This window comes from Carcharhinus amblyrhynchos, chromosome 31, assembly GCF_965287045.1.
Source record: "Carcharhinus amblyrhynchos chromosome 31, sCarAmb.v2.hapA, whole genome shotgun sequence".
In the NCBI taxonomy this organism is placed as follows: domain Eukaryota; kingdom Metazoa; phylum Chordata; class Chondrichthyes; order Carcharhiniformes; family Carcharhinidae; genus Carcharhinus; species Carcharhinus amblyrhynchos.
The window spans coordinates 9,361,880-9,381,456 of NC_137354.1; the positions used below are offsets into that span (position 1 = coordinate 9,361,880).

Here is a 19,577-nt window from a genome sequence, read left to right on the forward strand (position 1 = left end):
GGGAAATATTCCTAAACTTTAACTGATTTCAAACATGCCAGTTTGAGGGCAGCACTGGCTAAGGATTAGGAACATGAAAGCAGACCTTTGAAAGAAAACTTGAAACTGTTTCAGACCACTTCCGTGTTGAATCCAAAAATCCTAAACTCAAGGATATTCAAAACCAGTTTGGATCAGTCTGTACACTTGTTCACTGAAAACTTTAGACTATGGACCTGATTGAAACATAGATCATGTTATTGATATCACTACCAACATAGCATGTGGTTAATCAGCAGGACAATTACACTTGCACCCTTTCTAATCAACTAGGCAACAATGTGAACAATTCTACAAAAACAATTTAATACAAATATTATTTGATGAGGATATAATTGAAATGAACCAGACACTTCAATTTCAGTGAATAAATGTTAACAAATTAAACACCGATAATATCAGCAGTTGTAGCAATAGAATTGAAAAGAATTAGATTACTGCAAGGACTACTGTGACATGAGACCTGACATAATGATCTGAAATGTCAAATCTGAATTTCTTTCCACAGATATTGCCTAACCTGCTGAGAATCATAGATTTATGAGGACTGAGCATTTTTTTTTGTTTTTAGTTAGTTGTTAAATCTCCTTAAATCCTGGTACTTAACTATACCTACATTTGACCCAATCTAATTCCTAGTATGTTTGCTGAGAATGTGAATTCCAGCTGGTTCACAAGGTCTCTGACCTTTTTGTTTTCACTATTTTTAACATATGAATTTAATAAAAGTCCAAAGGATGACAATAAAATGGTCAGATCGATCTTACCTGTTAGAAAATCCTGGATTGCAGCAATTAGTGGTTCCCCATTTCTAGGAGTTACCAAATTGGCTTTTGTCTAAAGTGAAAAGAAATAAATTGTGTGGTGGTAAACCAATTTAATTGTAACCACTTTTGTATGTACTCAATGCAAATGAGACACTAACTGAATCTGGTAAATTTGATCCATGATGTGGAGATGCCGGCATTGGACTGGGGCGAGCACAGTAACAAGTCTCACAACACCAGGTTAAAGTCCAACAGGTTTACTTGGTAGCACGGGCTTTCAGAGTGTTCCTCCTTCTTCAGGTGAGTGAACAGTGTGTTGCGGAACAATTCTTCATTCACTGAATGAGGAACATTCCAAAAGCTGGTGCTACCAAATAAACCTGGTGGACTTTAACCTAGTGCTGTGAGGCTTCTTACTGAAGTTAGATCCAGACAGATAAAGTTAGAGTAAACAGAACAGTTTGAATAAACAATCTATAGCAGAATGCAAGATGTAAACCAAACAGGCCTCAAGTGTCAATCACTTAGTCAAGGTAATCATGACACAGAGAAAGCTGCTTTGCAAGGTGAAGAACATTTGATCTACCTGGGTTTATCTTCATTCCTCTGTTGTACATAAGTTCACCCACGTATGTTGTTTGATATTTGCGAACTTCCAGCTGGTAAATACTGAGCAGACTGCTGGCCTAGTGTTTTAATCAACATCTTTTCCAGGACTACCGACTAATAACTCATTCACCCCATTTACTCTTTGTGAGCCCATGCTGTGCACAGATTAACCAAATGGTATGCCTAAAACACAGCAGGAATCAGACTTCAAAAGTAATTATGTTGTGAGTATTTTGGGATCTCCTGAGAACATTGTAACATGAAATACAAGTTCTTCCTTTATTGTCAATATTCATAGCTACAGATTTGCCTCCTTAAATTACATGCTAAATTTCTGTAGATAGCATCCCGCTAATTATTCTGAAGTATTTTTTTCCTATTATAATTCATTTAACCTAGTTTTCATAATATCTTGATTCATGGTTTACTCTCATGGAATACAAGGATCCATTCACTACTCCCAGTCTCGTGGCATGGCTCCTGCATTAATGAACATCTTAGATGTATTAGACCGAGTCAGCTCATTATCTCCTTAAGATTGTGTGCTGTTTTGTCGGGCATTTGATCCAGATGCTTTGTCTTCGAGTTTGGTAATAGGTTTATTTATTAATTCTTATATCTTTGAACCCTTCGAATACAGTGAAGATGACAACTCGTGATTAATTTGCTATTGTGAATTAACTACCAAAAATAAAACATAAGTGTAATTTCAGTTAAGCCCAACCATTAAAGAGTACATTAATGTAATCAAACAGTACTTACCCCCATCAGAACAAGTGCTTCAGCCTTGGCTTCCTCAGTTTGAGGAAGATGAAGATTCATTTCATCACCGTCAAAATCCGCATTATAAGGTGTGCAGACACATTCATTGAACCGGAATGTTCTGTGCGGTTTTACCTTCGCCTGAAATGTTCAATACAGAAAAAAAATTCTTTCATCTAGGTAGACGTTACATTTTACAAAAGTTATAGATACTGATCCTGGTTATAGATTGTAAAATTAATTAGACAGAGGTGGGGGGGGGGGGGGGGGAATAGTGGCAGTGTAAGGGTGAACAAATTGCACAAATTCTGATTCTGCAACCCGCAGACAGCATTTGAGTTAATACACAGCTCGCATTCTTTTGAAATATTTTCACACCTTGTATACATCAAAAACCATCAAGAGAACAAAATGTTAGCAAGGTGTTAAGCAACACAGTAGCTGAAATTTTTTTTTGCAGTATTGTACCCTAGAAACTGATTCAGGCTATTTTTTTTACATGTTTCAAATAGATTACGCAACTGAAAAGAGTATCAATTTGTTTATACAACCAAAGATACGAATAACACAATTTTTACATTATTTCATGTATTACAGAATACTTACTATGTGGGCCATGATGCTCAGTTTGTGCAGGGATGGTTGTCTGTTGAACAGGACTATGTCACCATCAATTAGATGTCGCTCCACAATGTCACCATACTTCAGTTCCTGTGCCATCTTCTCCCTATTTCCGTATCTTAGAAACCTTTATTTAAAACGACAAGAATCATACATAAACAGATGCAAAAATGAAAATGTTGCTGTCCCTGGAATAGTAATTTAAACAATTTTTTGGCACAGAAATTGGGAATCGAACTGGGTCCCTGGTGTTGTAAGGCTAACCACCATGCTGCCAAAAATACATTTTTTTCACTTGTGATGGTTACTTCATTAGGAAACAGTCAGCTCACATTAATGAGACAAAGGCACCACAGTTTTGTGGGCAAAATGCACTGGTTAAATTTCTGTAGTTTACTAGCTTATGACTTACATCGTCTCTCCTGAAGGTCAAACTCAAGCTAACATTTTGTGGTTCCAATGCACTGCTACGACTGCACCCTTTTCAAAACAAAAGGTCAACTGAAGGCATTGAGAGGAAAAAACATCAACTTTATCAAACTTAAAGTCTCCATTCTGCATAATTTCTGAAAGAAAACAAACTAAACTCGAGGATAATATTTAAAATTGGGATGGAAATATTGTGAACAGAGGTTCTTCAGCTATTAAATAAGACACAAAACAAAATGATCACCTCTTCAGATTTGTATGCCGCTGCTGAATGAAGTTAGCTCCAGGATGTACTTCAGGTCCATTGCGTACAAGTTTTCTCATGAATTCTAGGTTGGCTTTTGTCACCTGTTGTAAAAGTATCTCAGTGAACGTGCTTCAGCAGATACTTTCCAATAAAGAAAAATCCTTAAAGGAACTCACCCTTTCAGGATACGTCAAGATTTTTGCCACATGCACTGGAACCGCTACTTCATCAATACGCAGGTTAGGATCAGGAGAGATTACAGTTCTACTGGAAAAATCCACTCTTTTCCCAGACAAATTTCCTCGAAATCGACCTACAGTTTCATTTTGAATAAAGAGACACTGTTCAGTAATGAAATATTCTTCCTTTTTAACGACTATATTGTTAATATTCTGAATAGTTTATAACTGAGCAGCATTTTTAGCTCGACAGACTGTAATAAGTAATTTGCCTGAGCGCATTTGTGTTGTCTCAACCTCTGAACTTGCGTAGTTAGTTAACCTTTTGGGGGTGAAGAAGGCAATGACAGAAATCAAGATCAAATTGAATTTAATGAAGATCCAGAGATCTTAATGTAGAACAAAGCACCAGAAATGTTAGCCAAGGCAGTTAGAAATTCCTGAGACAATAAACTGACCCAAATACATTCAATATTAAAAAAAATTTCTACAGATAAAACTAAAACTTTCCTTTTTCTTAACGTCAAATAAACACACAGAATATTATGCATTTTCATAGCAACTGAAGTTTGAATTAACAATCCAATTTCTGAAGATTCTTCTGGCGTCGATGGGTTTCTGTTGCATTGGAATGCTCTAACTATATCAGTTATGGAGGCACTCTTAACGTGTTGACCTTATTCAGCAGTAGCAAAGAACACACACATTTGTTTTGTATAATTAACTGATTCCTACTGTTATTTTGTGACAGATAACTTCCCTGGCCAAGGATCAGTGAGTGACTTGCTTCCCAAGTCTTTGACAATGTCACTAGATGTCCTGCAAAAGCAGCTAGGGTGATATAACCAGATTTTTTTCCCTCTCATTGTGTGAAGCTTATGCTCTTTGTTTGTCTCTCTTCTGTGGCATTGTTGAAATTGCAAGTCATGTGTGATGAATTCTGCTGCGCCATCTTTATGCATTTTTATTTCTTTTACTTAAAAAAAACTTTTTAAAAATTGTGAAGTGGCATTGAGATTTCACAAGGCTAGATTAAATCACAGAAACATAAACTAAATATTTGGATTTTGATAAATGGGCCTAGTTAGAGGGAAAAAAAATTGAAATCTTAGCTGTCATTTCGTTGATGGGAAAAGGCATCACTCAAGGTACTTAGCATTATTCTCTCCCAACATTCAAAACTTACAGGATAAAAGACATTTTAAACTTAAGGATTGTAGTTAAAATAGAAACTATGGACAGTTACATGATTTGTGTTACACAATCATCCTTTACAATGTTATATGGATCAACCAGAGCTCTTGTCCCGTGAAATGTTCTGCACAACCCTCACTCTTTTTCAAAAGCAAAGAATGCTGGAAAATCTCAGCAGGTCTGACAGCATCTGCGGAGAGAGAATAGAGCCATTATTTAATCCAGCTCTGACGAAGGGTCATCTAGACTTGAAACACTTGTTCTATTCTCTCTCCACAGATGCTGTCAGACCTGCTGAGATTTTCCAACATTTTTTTGGTTCAGATTCCAACATCCACAGTATTTTGCTTCCCTCCCTCTTTTTCTTCTCGTCACTGAAGGTACCACTGAAACAAATACAGATGAAAAAATGTCAAGTGATTGTAAAATTTTGTTGCATTTTACTTGGAGATGAAGTCTTTAACTACTTAACAGAAAGAAGTTCACTACATTGGTAAATAGCCTACCTTGTTTTCCTTTCAGCCTCTGTACAAAACCCCTGGTCCACTTCTTGGGTGCCATGTTGAGAGGAATGCCAGAAAGCTCACTATTGATGTAAAGTGCACACTGTAATTGTAGAAAGTCCCAATCTTCCATGATCATTTGAGTCTTTGCCCCAGACATTCGATGCTGAGGAAACAAGAGAGTTTGTGATTCAACTCTGCTCTGGAGTTTCGAACTGAAGTTTACAAATGAACTATACAGCACTAATTCATTGTGTTAAAGGACAATTCCACTTCCCTCATTTTATAACCTTCAAAAAGACAAGATTAAATATGTTTGATCTATTTTCAATCTAATTCCATTGCACAAAATCCCAAAGCCCACTTCACTAAATCTGTCTGCATGTCTGTGAAGCAATGAAGACATCTTTTGACACTAACTGCTAGTTTTACCTGTTTACCTAGATGTCTTTCCTCATATTTATTTTAAATTTTCTCTTTCCTGAGTATTTTCCCACTTCCAGTACGTAAATATCTAAGACGCTCACAAATTTTTTTAGTGATGTTCCTTTTTTTTTAAAAAGCCTGTGATACAGTACAAGATTAAATCTACTGTGCACTGGGTCAGAGGAAAGGACTGGGATCAGTTGGAGAAGGTCGTGGAACATACTTGAATAAGGGAAAATATAAGGGCAGCGCAGGACTCAGTTTCAGGCACCAAGTGCAGAATTTAGAAACAGAATAACATCATGCCACAGATTTGGCTACGGGGACATCTACAGTGTATCTGTTGTGCTAGGAAATAAGATTTTCCTCTTATGAAGGAAGCACAGTAAAAAAAGTAGACAGATTATGCAGGATCCGAATGTTTTATTTTGTAAAATACAAAATTTTCACAAAAAAGTTTAAAAGAATAGATTCCTAATATATGTTTCACATGTACTAGTCCATTATTTCAAACTCGTGAAATTATTGAATACAATGTTAAAATGCAGAAAGGAAAATCTCATTAGCCACAAAATGGAGTCTGTGTATTTTGTTGAGAATTTATCTGAAATCTTTACATTTATACATTATAATACATTAACATCACAAGGTTTATAACATTATATTTTGGGGCTGCCTGTCTTTAAATGCAAAGTGAAATTAAGGGAATGAAGTGACCTGCTCTGAAGTCTGCCTGATAGCAACTTTATTGAAGCTAATTTATAAAAAAGTTCAGACCAGCCTAGTCCCAGCAAAGCTGGGTGGTTTTCATGTTACAGATTAAAGAGATCCCAGACTGTTTTACAGGAAAGATGGTGCAAGCTGTTATACAGATAATGGCTGCAGCCCAAGTCTCCAACATCCTAGAAGTGTTGAAAATTTTGGGCTGTAAACAGTTATATCTTAAACTGTCCATTTACTTCCAAGATAAAAATGAGTTCGGGTCCAGGGAGAGCTAACTAAAATTTCTACCTGGATACAAGGCCCGTGTGATTCATGTGGCCATAAAAAAAGCTTGCAGACGAAGCCATCGTAAAGATCGGGTCATGGGATTTCCTAAAATATCACTGAATATTGCAGATAGGTGGGTTAATATGCACAAGCCTAGGAGAAAGCAGCTGGAGGCTAAAAGTCTCAACGATTCACTATGCCAAAACAGGGGTGGAAGCTTGCACTTCGATTGAAAAGACCAAATTTACGAAGAGTTAGAATGAAGCTGGAAGATTCATCTGGCTTACATTAGAGGGAGGATCTCCACCGATACTCACAATCAGATGGGGTTAGAAGTTACCAAGCTGGGAAAGGAAAATCCTCGGGAACAAAGAATCACTTTGGACTGATTCTGGAAAAATGGACAGTGTAACCTATATTTGACAGTCGTTTTTTTTTCAGTTGTGCTAAAAATAAAAAGCGTGGTGAGGCTCCTGTAGTTTTAAGTATAAATTGCCAACAAAAATAACATTTAATCAGTAGTGTTTTTTGATTGTTAAGGTAAACATCTTAAAACATGAAACGTTGTTGTGTCATCCGTTCGTTAGCTGGAAGTTCGCATTTTTTAAATAAAAGGTTATTAAGTGCTAGAGGGATTACTAATAACATGGAAAATATATCAAGAGGACTTGAATCTGCTATAATCACCCATCACAAATGTCCCAATCTATTTTGCTATTAGGTATGTATCTTTTGTAGTATACACAAAAACTATAATTTCTGTATGAAATACAGTCAGATGCAAGTAATGTTTAAGGTCACGGAATAAAGCCATTGACACGGTTGTTCTTTCCTTTCCATTTACCCAAGTAAATTTTGGAATATCAAAACTATTTGCTTCAATATTCTCCAGGGAATACGGCCCTGGTTCAGACATAAATACTGAAGGGATTTTCACAGCAGTAGTCCGAGTTCAAATAAAGCCCATTCTAATAGCCTGGAAATCCAGTCAGTCTCAAACATATTCATAGCATACAAATCTGTGGAATAAAACCTTCCAAGATTAAGCACAAAATGCAATTTGAAACAGATACACCCAGTAGGACGGCCTCTTCAAAGGAATAGAAATTGCTGCAGTTGGATGGGGTGGCACATGGAAATAGCACTTAGGTCAAGAACCACTGAATAAAAGACAGTTTCATTTTGCAGTTGGGCATGCTTGATACAAAAACTATTTGCAAAGTAAACAAAATCTTCCACTTCCAAGATCCCTCACACAGTCACAAAATTACACATCAAAAATCAATGTAACTCGAGCACATTTCCTGTGGTATTGTTCACACCAAGTCAGAAGGTGTGCCTTTTACAAGGACTGGAACAATAGACTAGAACACAACATATCATCGCACAGCTGGGGGAAAATTCCTTTCAGTGTTCTTAGACATGCTACAGCAAAGCAGACTTTACCCTCTTCATGCTAGTGAAAGTTCTCTGAAATGATTAGTTTCCTGTGTCTTTTTATATATAAACCTATAATTTTAGTGCAATAGAATTTGCGTTCAAGTAAAATTGGTAAATTAAGTAGAGTGCCTTAATTCTGATAGATATCTTATACATATTACATACAAAACTGCTATAGACTTAAGAAAATCAGTTATATGAATGATGCACCATTTTAGAATACATTTGGGGAGGCAATTCTCTTACAAGTTAAATAAATCTTAATACAAAGAACAATGAAAAAGAAAATTACAGCACAGGAACAGGCCTTTCAGCCCTCCAAGACCACACTGACGATGCTGCCCGATTGAACTAAAACCCCCTACCGTTCTGGGAACCATATTCTTTTATTCCCATCCTATTCACGTATTTGTCCAGACACCCCATAAAACTCACTATCGTATCTGCTTCCACTAGCTCCCCCGGCAGCGAGTAATGTTCAAACAATTCAAATTGCAAGATTATTTGATTACATGGTCCTATATTTGATTTACTTGTCTTAATCCCTGCCACTGACAAGAAAGAAGCCACTCTGCAAGAATTGGAAATACACAGGGTATAATGGCTGTTGGGTAGGAGTGGGAACCTTTGCTAATTTATCTCTAACTTATCAAGGGCATTGAGGAAAGAGGCAATGGTTAATATCTATAATTAATGTTACAAATTTCAAGCTCATGACTACAGGTTACAGGCCAGTCCAAAATAAAACCAAAAGATAGGTATGAAACAAATATACTCGAGGAAACAAAGACAAATTTTCACTTGTTTAGGCTAACCTTGACTAATTTTACATTTATCAAGAATGCCTTTTCAATTTAGGATTTGTACGACTTATTGGAAAACTTGTTAAAGGTGCAAAATGTAATTGCTATGAGGCTGTAGCACTGATCAGTCCACTTCAATTCTAAACATTTAACAAACATGCTCTTCATCAAATATTGCACTATAATGCTGTACAAAACGTTAATACTGAAACACGGACTGACCTTTTTAATTACATCATTTAGGAAGATAATTTCTGTCAGCTTCATGGTTAGATCATCCTCATTTGTCCCCGATTTCAGGTCACTGACCACTGAAGGTCTAATGCAAAGTGGAGGAACCAGTAATCGAGTAAGGACTAGGTCTGCAGGCTTCCCTGCTTCCAGGTTCATAAGAAGCAGTGGGACATCTTCTGAGGGAATTCTTTTAAATATATTTAACACCACAAGGGGGTTTAGATTCTCCTGAAAGATGAAGAGATAGCACGTTGCGTACACAAAATTTTCTTTTTTTGGATTTCAACGATCTATAATCAATGCTACATTTAGAAATCTCACAAACTTTAACTTTTTAGAAAATGATGCGCTATGACATACAGATTAAAGTATATATCCTAGACATTTGTGCTTCACAGTGTGCATATCTTTCAGAAGGCTAATACAATGAATATCAAACAGCATCGTGAAATTCTAATGAATAGATTTACTAGAATAAAGTTAATTTTTGATATTCTCTCTAATGAATTATTGTATTAATTGCAAGGCAGCTTCACAAACATACTTCTCACATTATCCAATGAAACAATCATTCCAATCCACTGAACCAATAAAATGACCCAAGATTTTGGTTAGGAGATGCAGAGTCTGATTTCAAGGATTTGAATACCACAATACTAACTTGAGCTTTTCCAAGCAATGCCTCCACTTCTTTGTTATGTTCTATGGCTATATCAAAAGACTGTAGAAAATCTGACACCACAGCATCCATCACTTTCTTATTTGTCTTGTACTTTTCGTGAATAATTTTCAATAAGCCACATTTTTTCACAGGTCCTATTTAAAACAAAGTGCCAAAACTTTAAACTTGATAGAATTACATTGAAATACATAGCTAATAATCTGATATAAGGGCATGATTATCTTCTTTTTAAGTATTTGGGATTTATACAGTGCTTTATCACATTTCAGAAGTGCCCCTTTAATAAATTACATTGTATATTCACAATATGAATTTTACAAACAGCAAAGCCCCAACAAACAAACAATAGTGAATGAACAGTTAATCTGTTTTTTGGTGGTCTCGGGTGAAAGAGGAATGTTAAGTATATGTTGCAGTAATGCAGATACAGTAACTGACAAATTATATGTTTTTCCATAATTAGTTAAATATCAGCGGACAAAGGCTCCTACCATTGAAGGATCCACAATAGAGACAGAAGGTCCTTTTCTTACATTTTTCAGAGACTTTCTTTTTTAGGCCTCGTTTCTGAAGGTAAGTTAAACCAGGCCTTTTTAATGCATCTAGAAATAGCTTCTTTTCTTCTTGAGACAGCATGATGTGAGAACATACTTTACAAATCATCTGCAAAGAAAACATAGCAAAGCATGAGTGTTTCAATCTTTAGCCTCCTGGACAGCTACTGGACATATGATGGGGGAAGGAGGATATGCAGATAGTTCCAGGTTCTGATGTACTTTAGACATGTCAGTTGCCATTTTCAATGCTCCAGCCAATGAAAGACCCAGGAACAGGTTTGCTATCCAATTCTGGGATGGGGTAGGTCCCTTTCATAAGAGGATCAACTGGAGGTCCCCTAGCACTCAGATCAGCAGCACCACTGCTAAGTGAAGAGTTGAAATGTTCCAAAGCTTTTGTGAAAATCTGCAAAAAGGTAGTTAAGGGGGTAGACTGGCAGGTGGATAGGAGAGAAGCTGACGAGGTACATGGGTATAGAGGCTTGCAGATGGATGTGACTGGTGTGTTGGGGGGGTTGTCAGGTTGAATCAGGAGGAAAAAAAGTCCGGTGGTGGGGCTGGGGCAATCTAACAGTCAGAGGATATAGCCGAGTGGTGTGATTGGATCATGGCACATTGTCAATTAAAGAGGGGAGGGGGATGGTCAAGGTGGGGCAGAGGGAGATCAGAGGGTGAGTGTGCTTGCATGGGGGTGGGGGAGAATGCTGTGGTGATCAATTGTATAGTAACCCAGGTGTTAATCTAACAAACATTTCTCGGGTAACTAACCAGCCAAGTCAGAACTGTCTGAAGTGGGTGGCATAGTGGCACAGCGGTTAGCCTTGCTGCCTCACACTGCCAGGAACCTGGGTTCAATTCCCAGTGTGGGTCACTGTCTGTGTGAAGTCTGCACATTCTCCCCATGTCTGTGTGGGTTTCCTCCAGATACTCCGGTTTCCTCCCACATTCCAAAAGACATGCTGATTAGATATATTGGCCATGCTAAATTCTCCCTCGGTGTGCCCCAACAAGCATCGCACTGTGGCAACAATTTTCACAGTAACTTCACTGTAGTGTTAATGTAAGCCTACTTGTGATACTGATGAATAAACTTTAAAACGTTAAAGTCTCCAATTCTAACTCAGAGTTGAAGACATTCTTGAGGGCCCTGCAGAGCAGGGGATTTGCCCATCAAAAATTCAAACGTCCCAGGTAATTCCCATGGAGTCAGTGCATTTGGACTTCCTGCAGTGCATCTTCTGGCATATCTCTGACAATCTGGAGACCAGAAGATCTGGCCTATATCTGAGCTGGTTTTTCAAGATTGCTGGGAATGTTTTTACAGTACATAAAAATTATCATTTTGAAAATAAGGACACCTGAAATTAGGGCATATAGATTTGTTTTTGCTCAAATACATCCATCAAAGTGAATAATAATGACAATCTCTGCCTGCTTTATTTCCCCACATAGAGCCAACATCAAATACTTCCATGCTGACTTATGGCATTGTATCACAGGTGGCCCAAGCCACAAAGTTCAACCCAAAGTTCACAGAGCTTCCTGCTGCACTATGGCATTTTCATTTTCCAAATTTTTTCCTTTGAGCTAGCTTTTAAACCCTGATAAATATAAAAACATTAATGCAGACAACTCCAGGTTGTTGAGACTCAGAGCTTTTTGCCTTATTTTGTAATATCATCCTCTAAAGCACATCTCTGCAGACAGACTTTGTTTGTATGTATATGCGTGCATCTGTGCGCTAGGGGAATTCTTAGGGAACAAATACATAGCTATACTTCTCAATTACAAAATGTTTGTTAATCAATATTTTACAAGTTTTATAATAAACAATTGCTTTATGTCTATTGTAAAGAACCTGGCTAAAGACTTTTAATTTTGGGATCAGGAGCAAAGATGAACAATTGACCATTTTGGTGAATAAACTGGACTTTTTAATGAACGATATGACCTGTTGAGTAGTTGGGCTAGATAAATATGCATTCTCCTCCTATTCTAATTCTAACTCTGTTAATTGAATTTTTGCCTCACATCCAGAGATTCAACGTTCCACTGGTAACAGGACCAAAAGTTAGCCATTTAACATCTTGATGCCACACAAACATGTGAAGGAGGGAAAGTTAATTGTATTGCAGTACCAAATCTGCACAATTGAAGCCATTTCACTTTCATGCAATTTTTGAAGATAGAGATCACTTATGATGGATGTACCTGATTTTGTTACAAGGCCAGGCCATTTAAGAGGCTGTCTACTAGCAATAGGGGCGAAACTTGAGGGGTTTTTTTCCAAGACATGATCATAACCTTCTGTGGCTAACATCCTAACAATGAAATTGCCACATTTAAGGCAATCACCCAAAATGCTGGGAACATAGCTTGCTTACACACAGACATTATTACATCTACTATAGCCACTAATACATAAAAGAGTATTTATCCATTTGTTCACCTTCACTACACTGAATCAAGAATACTTTATAAGCTAATTTGAATCCCATAGGTAGCTGACGAGTGAGTACTTTGCAGAATCTGCACATTAAGAGCAATTGGGTGTTACTTCTATTTACCTGCAAGATGCCAATAATTGCTTTAAAATAACCAACATGGAAACATGGCAGTTCCAAGTCAATGTAACCATAGTGTCCAATGCAGTCAGCCAGATTCTTCCCACACGTTTCACACGGGCGATCTTTCTCACTAGTTCCCTATTGAGGTACAAGAATTGAGCTTGATTAGGAACACACAGTATCGCTGGAGCTGTTCAGTGACAGAATAATGAAGTCTCAAGACATGCTCATCAACCACTTCAATAGAAAAATTTGCTTAAATACATTTACGTTCCGGGCCCAGTGAATTCACTGTTTGAATTCACTGGGCCCGGAAGAAACAGGATTTGACTGAAAAGGCTGTACTTATCAATTTACAATTGACACTTCAAATAATTAAATTGCACCCATGTAACTTCAGAAAAGACACATACTGTACAAGCTAGCACTGTGTTAATTAGCAACATTACTTAATTGTTTCATTTGAAGTTGCAACTCCTACAGATATTTATCACATGCTACTTAGGGAAAAGATGTTCTTTGCCACCATATTAGTGTGAATGGATTCTTCGCTTACCATACGATGGTCTAGTACACCATGTGACAAAGGAGTATGGCTGTTATCCTGACTATACAGGTTCTTGCTGACTACCTGGATGTGCGCTTGTTGCCGCATCTGTTCTGCAGACTTCATCCCAAAACAGATGTGGCTTCTGTTTGAGAAAGCAAACCAAAATGTCATTACGGTCTTGTGTACTGTATATACCAAGGACGTAGATCAATCTCAATTAAAAAGATTTAAACTGTAAAGTAGCCATTTTAAATTTGCTATCAGTCTATTGCATCATTCTGACAAATATTGGTTTAATTCTCTGCACTCAACACTAACGTCAGACTACCTATAACCCCAGAACTGCACCTAGCACGTCAAGTAGGTTCTTCAACGGGTACCAAACATTGTTGATTTTCACGACTGAATGATTTACAATGCATCACATTTTAATTAATTAAGAATGGATAAAATTCACTGAAGCACAAATATGGCAATTCTGTAGGTGGAAAACATTTTTAATATAACACTGAACAAATTCCTATGTTTCTATGAAGTGCCCCCTAGATGTCAATGACTCATCCTCCTGGAGGTTCTATGCGTGCAGTGAAGTTTCCTAAGCTAGTAAGAGCTTTCCAGTATGAATTTTGCTGACCCAGCAGCGCTTGCCCCTTTTCCCATCAATAAAGAAACAACAATGGCTGATCCTTCAACTCAAATAACCAAATCCAGCATTCTTATCCTGCTACTTCCAATATCGCAACAAGGGTGAATTCATGAGGCACACTTTGCTAACATTATGGCAGATGCAACAGTTCAATGAAGTCTGCTTAAGACAGGAGGGGACCAATATAGAATGAGATTTCCAAACTAAGCAAGATTAAACGAACACTTGAATCCTGCTGTCTCAGAAATCCAGATGACATCTGATTTAGATCTCCAACCCAAACTCTCCATTATACTGCACAGTATTTCAACTTGTAGTTGAATCTTATGTGCCCGAGCAAACCAGCCCAAACCACAACTTAACCTCGAACCCTCTCAGTCCACCACCTCCTGCTCTCCAGTCCTCTGCAGAGCTACAGGCTCTGTGCCCACTCCCCCTTCCCATTCTCCCAGGATAGGCAGCAAAATGACTGACGGCATCATCCACATGTACAATAAATTAAATATAATTAAATTTATAACTGGCCCTGGACTTCAGGTCATTGCAGACATGCTTGTTTCAAATAGCTTTAATAAACAATGAAATGCTTCTAATCCTAACATTTACCATAACTCCACACCAACCACTATCCCCTCCCATCCTTGCACCTTCTCCATCCTCTCACCACTCTCCTCAATGACAAAACCCTCTCTCCCTTCCCACTCACTTCCACCCCACTCCCTTTCCCTTCCTCACCTTCTACTGTTTCTGTTCTCACCCTCCTACATCTCCCCTCCCCTGGACTGGATAACAACACTGGTTACAGACAAGACCACAGAGTAGGTTTCAGCAACAGTCACTGCAGTAAAGAAATCAGCATCAACCCAGTTCACCCAAACAGACCACATTACCTTTTGAAGGCAGGTGAAAATGGTATGGCTGACATGCCCCATTCCAAGGTTTTCAACATCCTGGATGCCAAGTATGGCAAATACCACTGGATGAAGAATCTTCGAAACCCACTACATTCTTGTCTCTGGTCAGCAGATACTGTTACCTCCACATGCCCTATCACTGGCAGTGAAGTCTTCCAATGGTGCATACAGCAATTGTTTGCAGAACAACTCTATAAAATTATCGCTGATGACATCCTGATATGGCGTTGTACAGTGCAAGAACATGATGCAAGTCTTTGTTTAGTCCTCAACAGAATCAGGACCATACAATTAATGCTCAACCCTGCTAAATGCAGATTCAGGGTCAACAGGGCTCCCCTAAGGGTCATGTGCTTTTGCTGGTCGAAACCAGATCCAGACATGACAGCAGCTATACAAAAGACGTCCATTCCCAAGAAAAAGCATGCCTTACAGAGCTTCCTTGGTACGAAGAATTATATTTTCAAGTTCATTCCTTGCTATGAGGTTACCAGATTCCCTACTTCAGCTCCCCTACTAAGATGTTGAGTAGTGTTGGCAGGAACACCATACCGCATTCAATAAACTCAAGCAGGCACTCTCAGCCCCTTTGGAACTGCAATACTTTGACCTTCAAGCACCTGTACTCCTATCAGCAGATGTTCCCCAGCATGGACTTGATGCGGTTTACATCCAGAATGGCAGACCAGTAGCCTTCGCGTCACAGGTTTCACTGAGACTCATTATGCTCAAATCAAGAAGGAATTACTTGCTTGTCAGAAATTTCATGACTTCATATATGGTCATCCCAAAGCGCTGAAACTGATCATTAACCGCATAACTATTCATAAATATCCCCTTCACACTGCGTTTGCAGCAGATGACGCTCAAGCTGCATAACCTCAGTGTCATTCTCAAATGCAATAAGAAGCTGAATCTTGTTCATGTCCTCTCCAGAACCTTCCTCCCCACCACTGTGACCATGCAAAAGCACAACCTTGGAGAGGAATGAATGAATGAAACAGAGAGGTTTAAGAACAAACTAGAGAAGCGAGATGGTGGAAAGTTTATCCAACAGTTGAGGGATATAGAAAAGACAGGATGTACAGGAGGTCGGAAAGGACTGAATTAGCCTTAACCAGCCATTCATGCAAAAGACCATTATCACAACTACAGTTGTCTGCTACCACCAATCCTTATAAGTGGTAGTGTGTCTGACAAATTTACTGGAGTTCTATGAGGATGTGTCTAGGGCAGTGGATAGAGGAGAGCCGGTGGATGTGGTCCTTCTGGATTTTCAGAAGGCGTTTGACAAAGTACCTCACAAGAGGTTATTGCAGAAGGTCGAGGGGCATGGAGTTGGGGGTAGGGTGTTAGCGTGGATAGAGGATTGGTTGTCAAATAGGAGGCAGAGAGTGGGGGTCAACGGGTGCTATTCGGATTGGCTGATGGTGACTAGTGGAGTGCCCCAGGGGTCGGTGCTGGGGCCTCAGCTTTTTACCATTTATATAGATGATCTGGAGGAGGAAACCGAGTGTAGGGTGTCGAAATTTGCTGATGACACCAAGATTGGGGGGACGGCAAATTGTGCGGAGGGTGTGGAGAGTCTGCAGAAGGATCTAGATAGGCTGGGCGAATGGGCCAGGAAATGGCAAATGGAATTTAATGTTGGCAAGTGTGAGGTGGTCCACTTTGGTAGGAAGAATGGTAGGAAGGACTATTACTTACGTGGCGAAAAACTGCAGCAGGCGACGGTGCAGAGGGACCTCGGGGTCCTTGTACATGAGTCGCAAAAACCCAGCTTGCAGGTGCAGCAGGTGGTCAGGAAGGCGAATGGGATGCTGGCCTTCATAGCAAGGGGGATTGAATATAAAAGTAGGGAGGTCTTGCTGCAGCTGTATAGGGCATTGGTGAGGCCGCAGCTGGAGTACTGTGCGCAGTTTTGGGCACCGCACCTGCACAAAGATATTTTGGCCTTGGAGGGAGTGCAGAGGAGGTTTACTAGGCTGATACCGGAGTTGAGGGGGTTGAGCTATGAGGAGAGGCTGAATAAACTAGGCGTGTACTCGTTAGAGTTTAGAAGAATGAGGGGAGATCTCATTGAGACGTATAAGATGATGAATGGGATGGATAGGATAGAGGTGGAGAGACTCTTCCCGCTCAAAAAAGACAGTAGGACTAGGGGGCACAGCCTCAAGATAAAGGGGAGGCGGTTTAGAACGGAGTTGAGGAGGAACTTCTTCACTCAAAGGGTGGTGAATCTCTGGAATTCTCTGCCCGTTGAAGTGGTGGAGGCTGCCTTGCTAAATATTTTTAAGTCGCGGGTTGATGGGTTTTTGATAAGAGAGGGGATTAAGGGTTATGGGGAGAGGGCGGGAAAGTGGAACTGAGCAGCGACAGATCAGCCATGATCTTATTGAATGGCGGGGCAGGCTCGAAGGGCTAGATGGCCTACTCCTGCTCCTATTTCTTATGTTCTATTATTGTCCTCTCTAGAACCTTCCTACCCCAACACTGACCAGGCAGACCGTGAGGAGGACACTGACATCATGATGACACAGGTGCTATTGCGTCATGAAATCGAAGAACTTAAGGTAGCCCAACAGGCAGTTCTCACAGGCAGGCAGCTCCATGATGTCATTATGAAAGGCTAATTCGAGTCCTCAAGGAGTTTCCCCTCGAGCTCCACACATCCTTCTCTATCAGAGACGAACTGATCTTGCAAGATGGATCGATACAGCGTAGCCAACAATTTGCCATCCCCACCTCTCTGCAGAGATACTATAACCAGCAATTCCACCAAGTGCATCAGGGTTGGAAACAAGCAGATACATGGCAAAGGAATCCCGATACTGGCCTCCATGTAAACGGACATGCAGGGGGAGGTATCCGGGAATGCACCATGCTCAAGCAGAGTCAAGCCAAAGAACCACTGCACCTCGATCAGGTTCCAGACTTCCCATAGTCGCCCATGGCTGCTGATATCTTTGAAGCAAATGGTAAAAAGCAGTTGGTCCTAGTTGACTTGTAACTGGTCGGTTCAAAACTGACCACCTACCAGGCATGGGGGCAACACAGTCACGGGCAAGATCAAGAAACATTTTGCCACACACAGCATCCCACAGAAGATAATGATGGACAACACTGACCAAGAAGTTTAGGAATACCGCACATTCAAAAACATTCCAAGTAGCCTCCTGTACTCTCAGTTCAATGGCCTGGCAGCAAGGGCAGAACACTCAGCCAAATACCTACTTGAGAAACCTGAGACCATGCAGATTTCTATGCTGCACTCTTCAGCCTGTGAAATGTGCCAAGCATTGACGAAGGGGAAAGAGGTATTATGATTGAAATACTCGAACACAATATTCTTTAGAACGTGGTCAAATGGTCAGGATCCAGACCACACGCAGCCACAAGAAGCTGGTGATGGTGCACAGCCATACACCACAGCCAAACAGCTATGTGGTTGCCTCGGACGGTGCTCAGTACCTACAAAACTGGCGTCACATACTGCAAATTTGTCAACCAGCCCCATCAACCACCACAGTACCCCATGCAACAAGCCTGCAATCCAGGCCACCTACGCCAATGGAAACGGAGGCTTCTCCAGAGACCAACACAGACACTGGTTCCCCCAAAGATGCCCAACTGTGCCATTTATACCAAGAACACCAACCCAAGGGCATCTCAAGTACAGCCAACCTTGCATAATCCCACGCTCAGGGTGCACGGATAAACCAAATACAAAAGGTTCAAGGACTGAGAGACTGGCTAGACGACAAATGGTCCTTGCTGGGGGTGGGGAAGGAGGGACGTAGGAATGAGATGTGGTGGGCTACGCGGCAGCTGCAGCAGCCCAAATGGTGTTTTGCACAATGAAAATAGCTACACGTAGTGTGCACTGTAAGTAGTTTACACCTTACGACTGCGCTGTTAGCACCCAATTTAAAAATGGGGAAGAGGTGGAGTATGTGAAGAGGTGGAGTATGTGAAGATGTGGATAGTGGGGCGACAACAGTACAAAATGGGGGTTACATTTCAGGGGGGGGCACAGGCAGATACAGAGAACATAAGAGCTGTTCAGCATTAATAAAGCTTTATTGTTGTTAGTCCCTGGTGAGTGTTATTGCAACCCAATACTTCAACATCCTCAGACCATGTCTCCCCCACTCCATCCCCCTATCTTCCCCCCCCCCACTGCCCTGCCCTCCCCTCCCCACCCAAACTACCCATCCTCTCCCCCATACTCAACCCTCCCCCTACCCCCCACGTGTCTTCCCTTCTCTCTGCCTCTCTCCCACCCCAGCTCCATCCCCCTCCCCTCCCAACTCACATTTTCTTGGCCACATCAGTCTCCCTGAACTGCTCCTTCACCATGATGACGATGTCGGGGCTCTCCCGGGCTCCCCGCCCGCTCCAACGGCCGCCGCTCGAGC

General features: G+C 40.2%; 1 protein-coding gene across 3 annotated transcripts in view; it reads right to left on the reverse strand.

Annotated features, from left to right (window-relative positions):
- Positions 1-19,577, reverse strand: part of polr3a (polymerase (RNA) III (DNA directed) polypeptide A) — a 50,121-nt gene extending 30,544 nt beyond the window's left edge. For 2 of the 3 annotated variants that reach the window (XM_080215653.1, XM_080215652.1), the window contains exons 1-12: positions 19,475-19,577; positions 13,606-13,741; positions 13,050-13,187; positions 10,417-10,588; positions 9,905-10,059; positions 9,232-9,471; positions 5,354-5,516; positions 3,651-3,787; positions 3,472-3,575; positions 2,784-2,925; positions 2,178-2,318; positions 807-876 (exon numbers count right to left, since the gene is read on the reverse strand). In XM_080215653.1, the coding sequence (XP_080071779.1) occupies positions 807-876; positions 2,178-2,318; positions 2,784-2,925; positions 3,472-3,575; positions 3,651-3,787; positions 5,354-5,516; positions 9,232-9,471; positions 9,905-10,059; positions 10,417-10,588; positions 13,050-13,187; positions 13,606-13,741; positions 19,475-19,518 (1,642 nt within the window). In that variant the 5' untranslated portion in view covers positions 19,519-19,577. The remainder of the gene's footprint in view (positions 1-806; positions 877-2,177; positions 2,319-2,783; positions 2,926-3,471; positions 3,576-3,650; positions 3,788-5,353; positions 5,517-9,231; positions 9,472-9,904; positions 10,060-10,416; positions 10,589-13,049; positions 13,188-13,605; positions 13,742-19,474) is intronic. The other variant, XM_080215654.1, reaches the window with a different exon arrangement.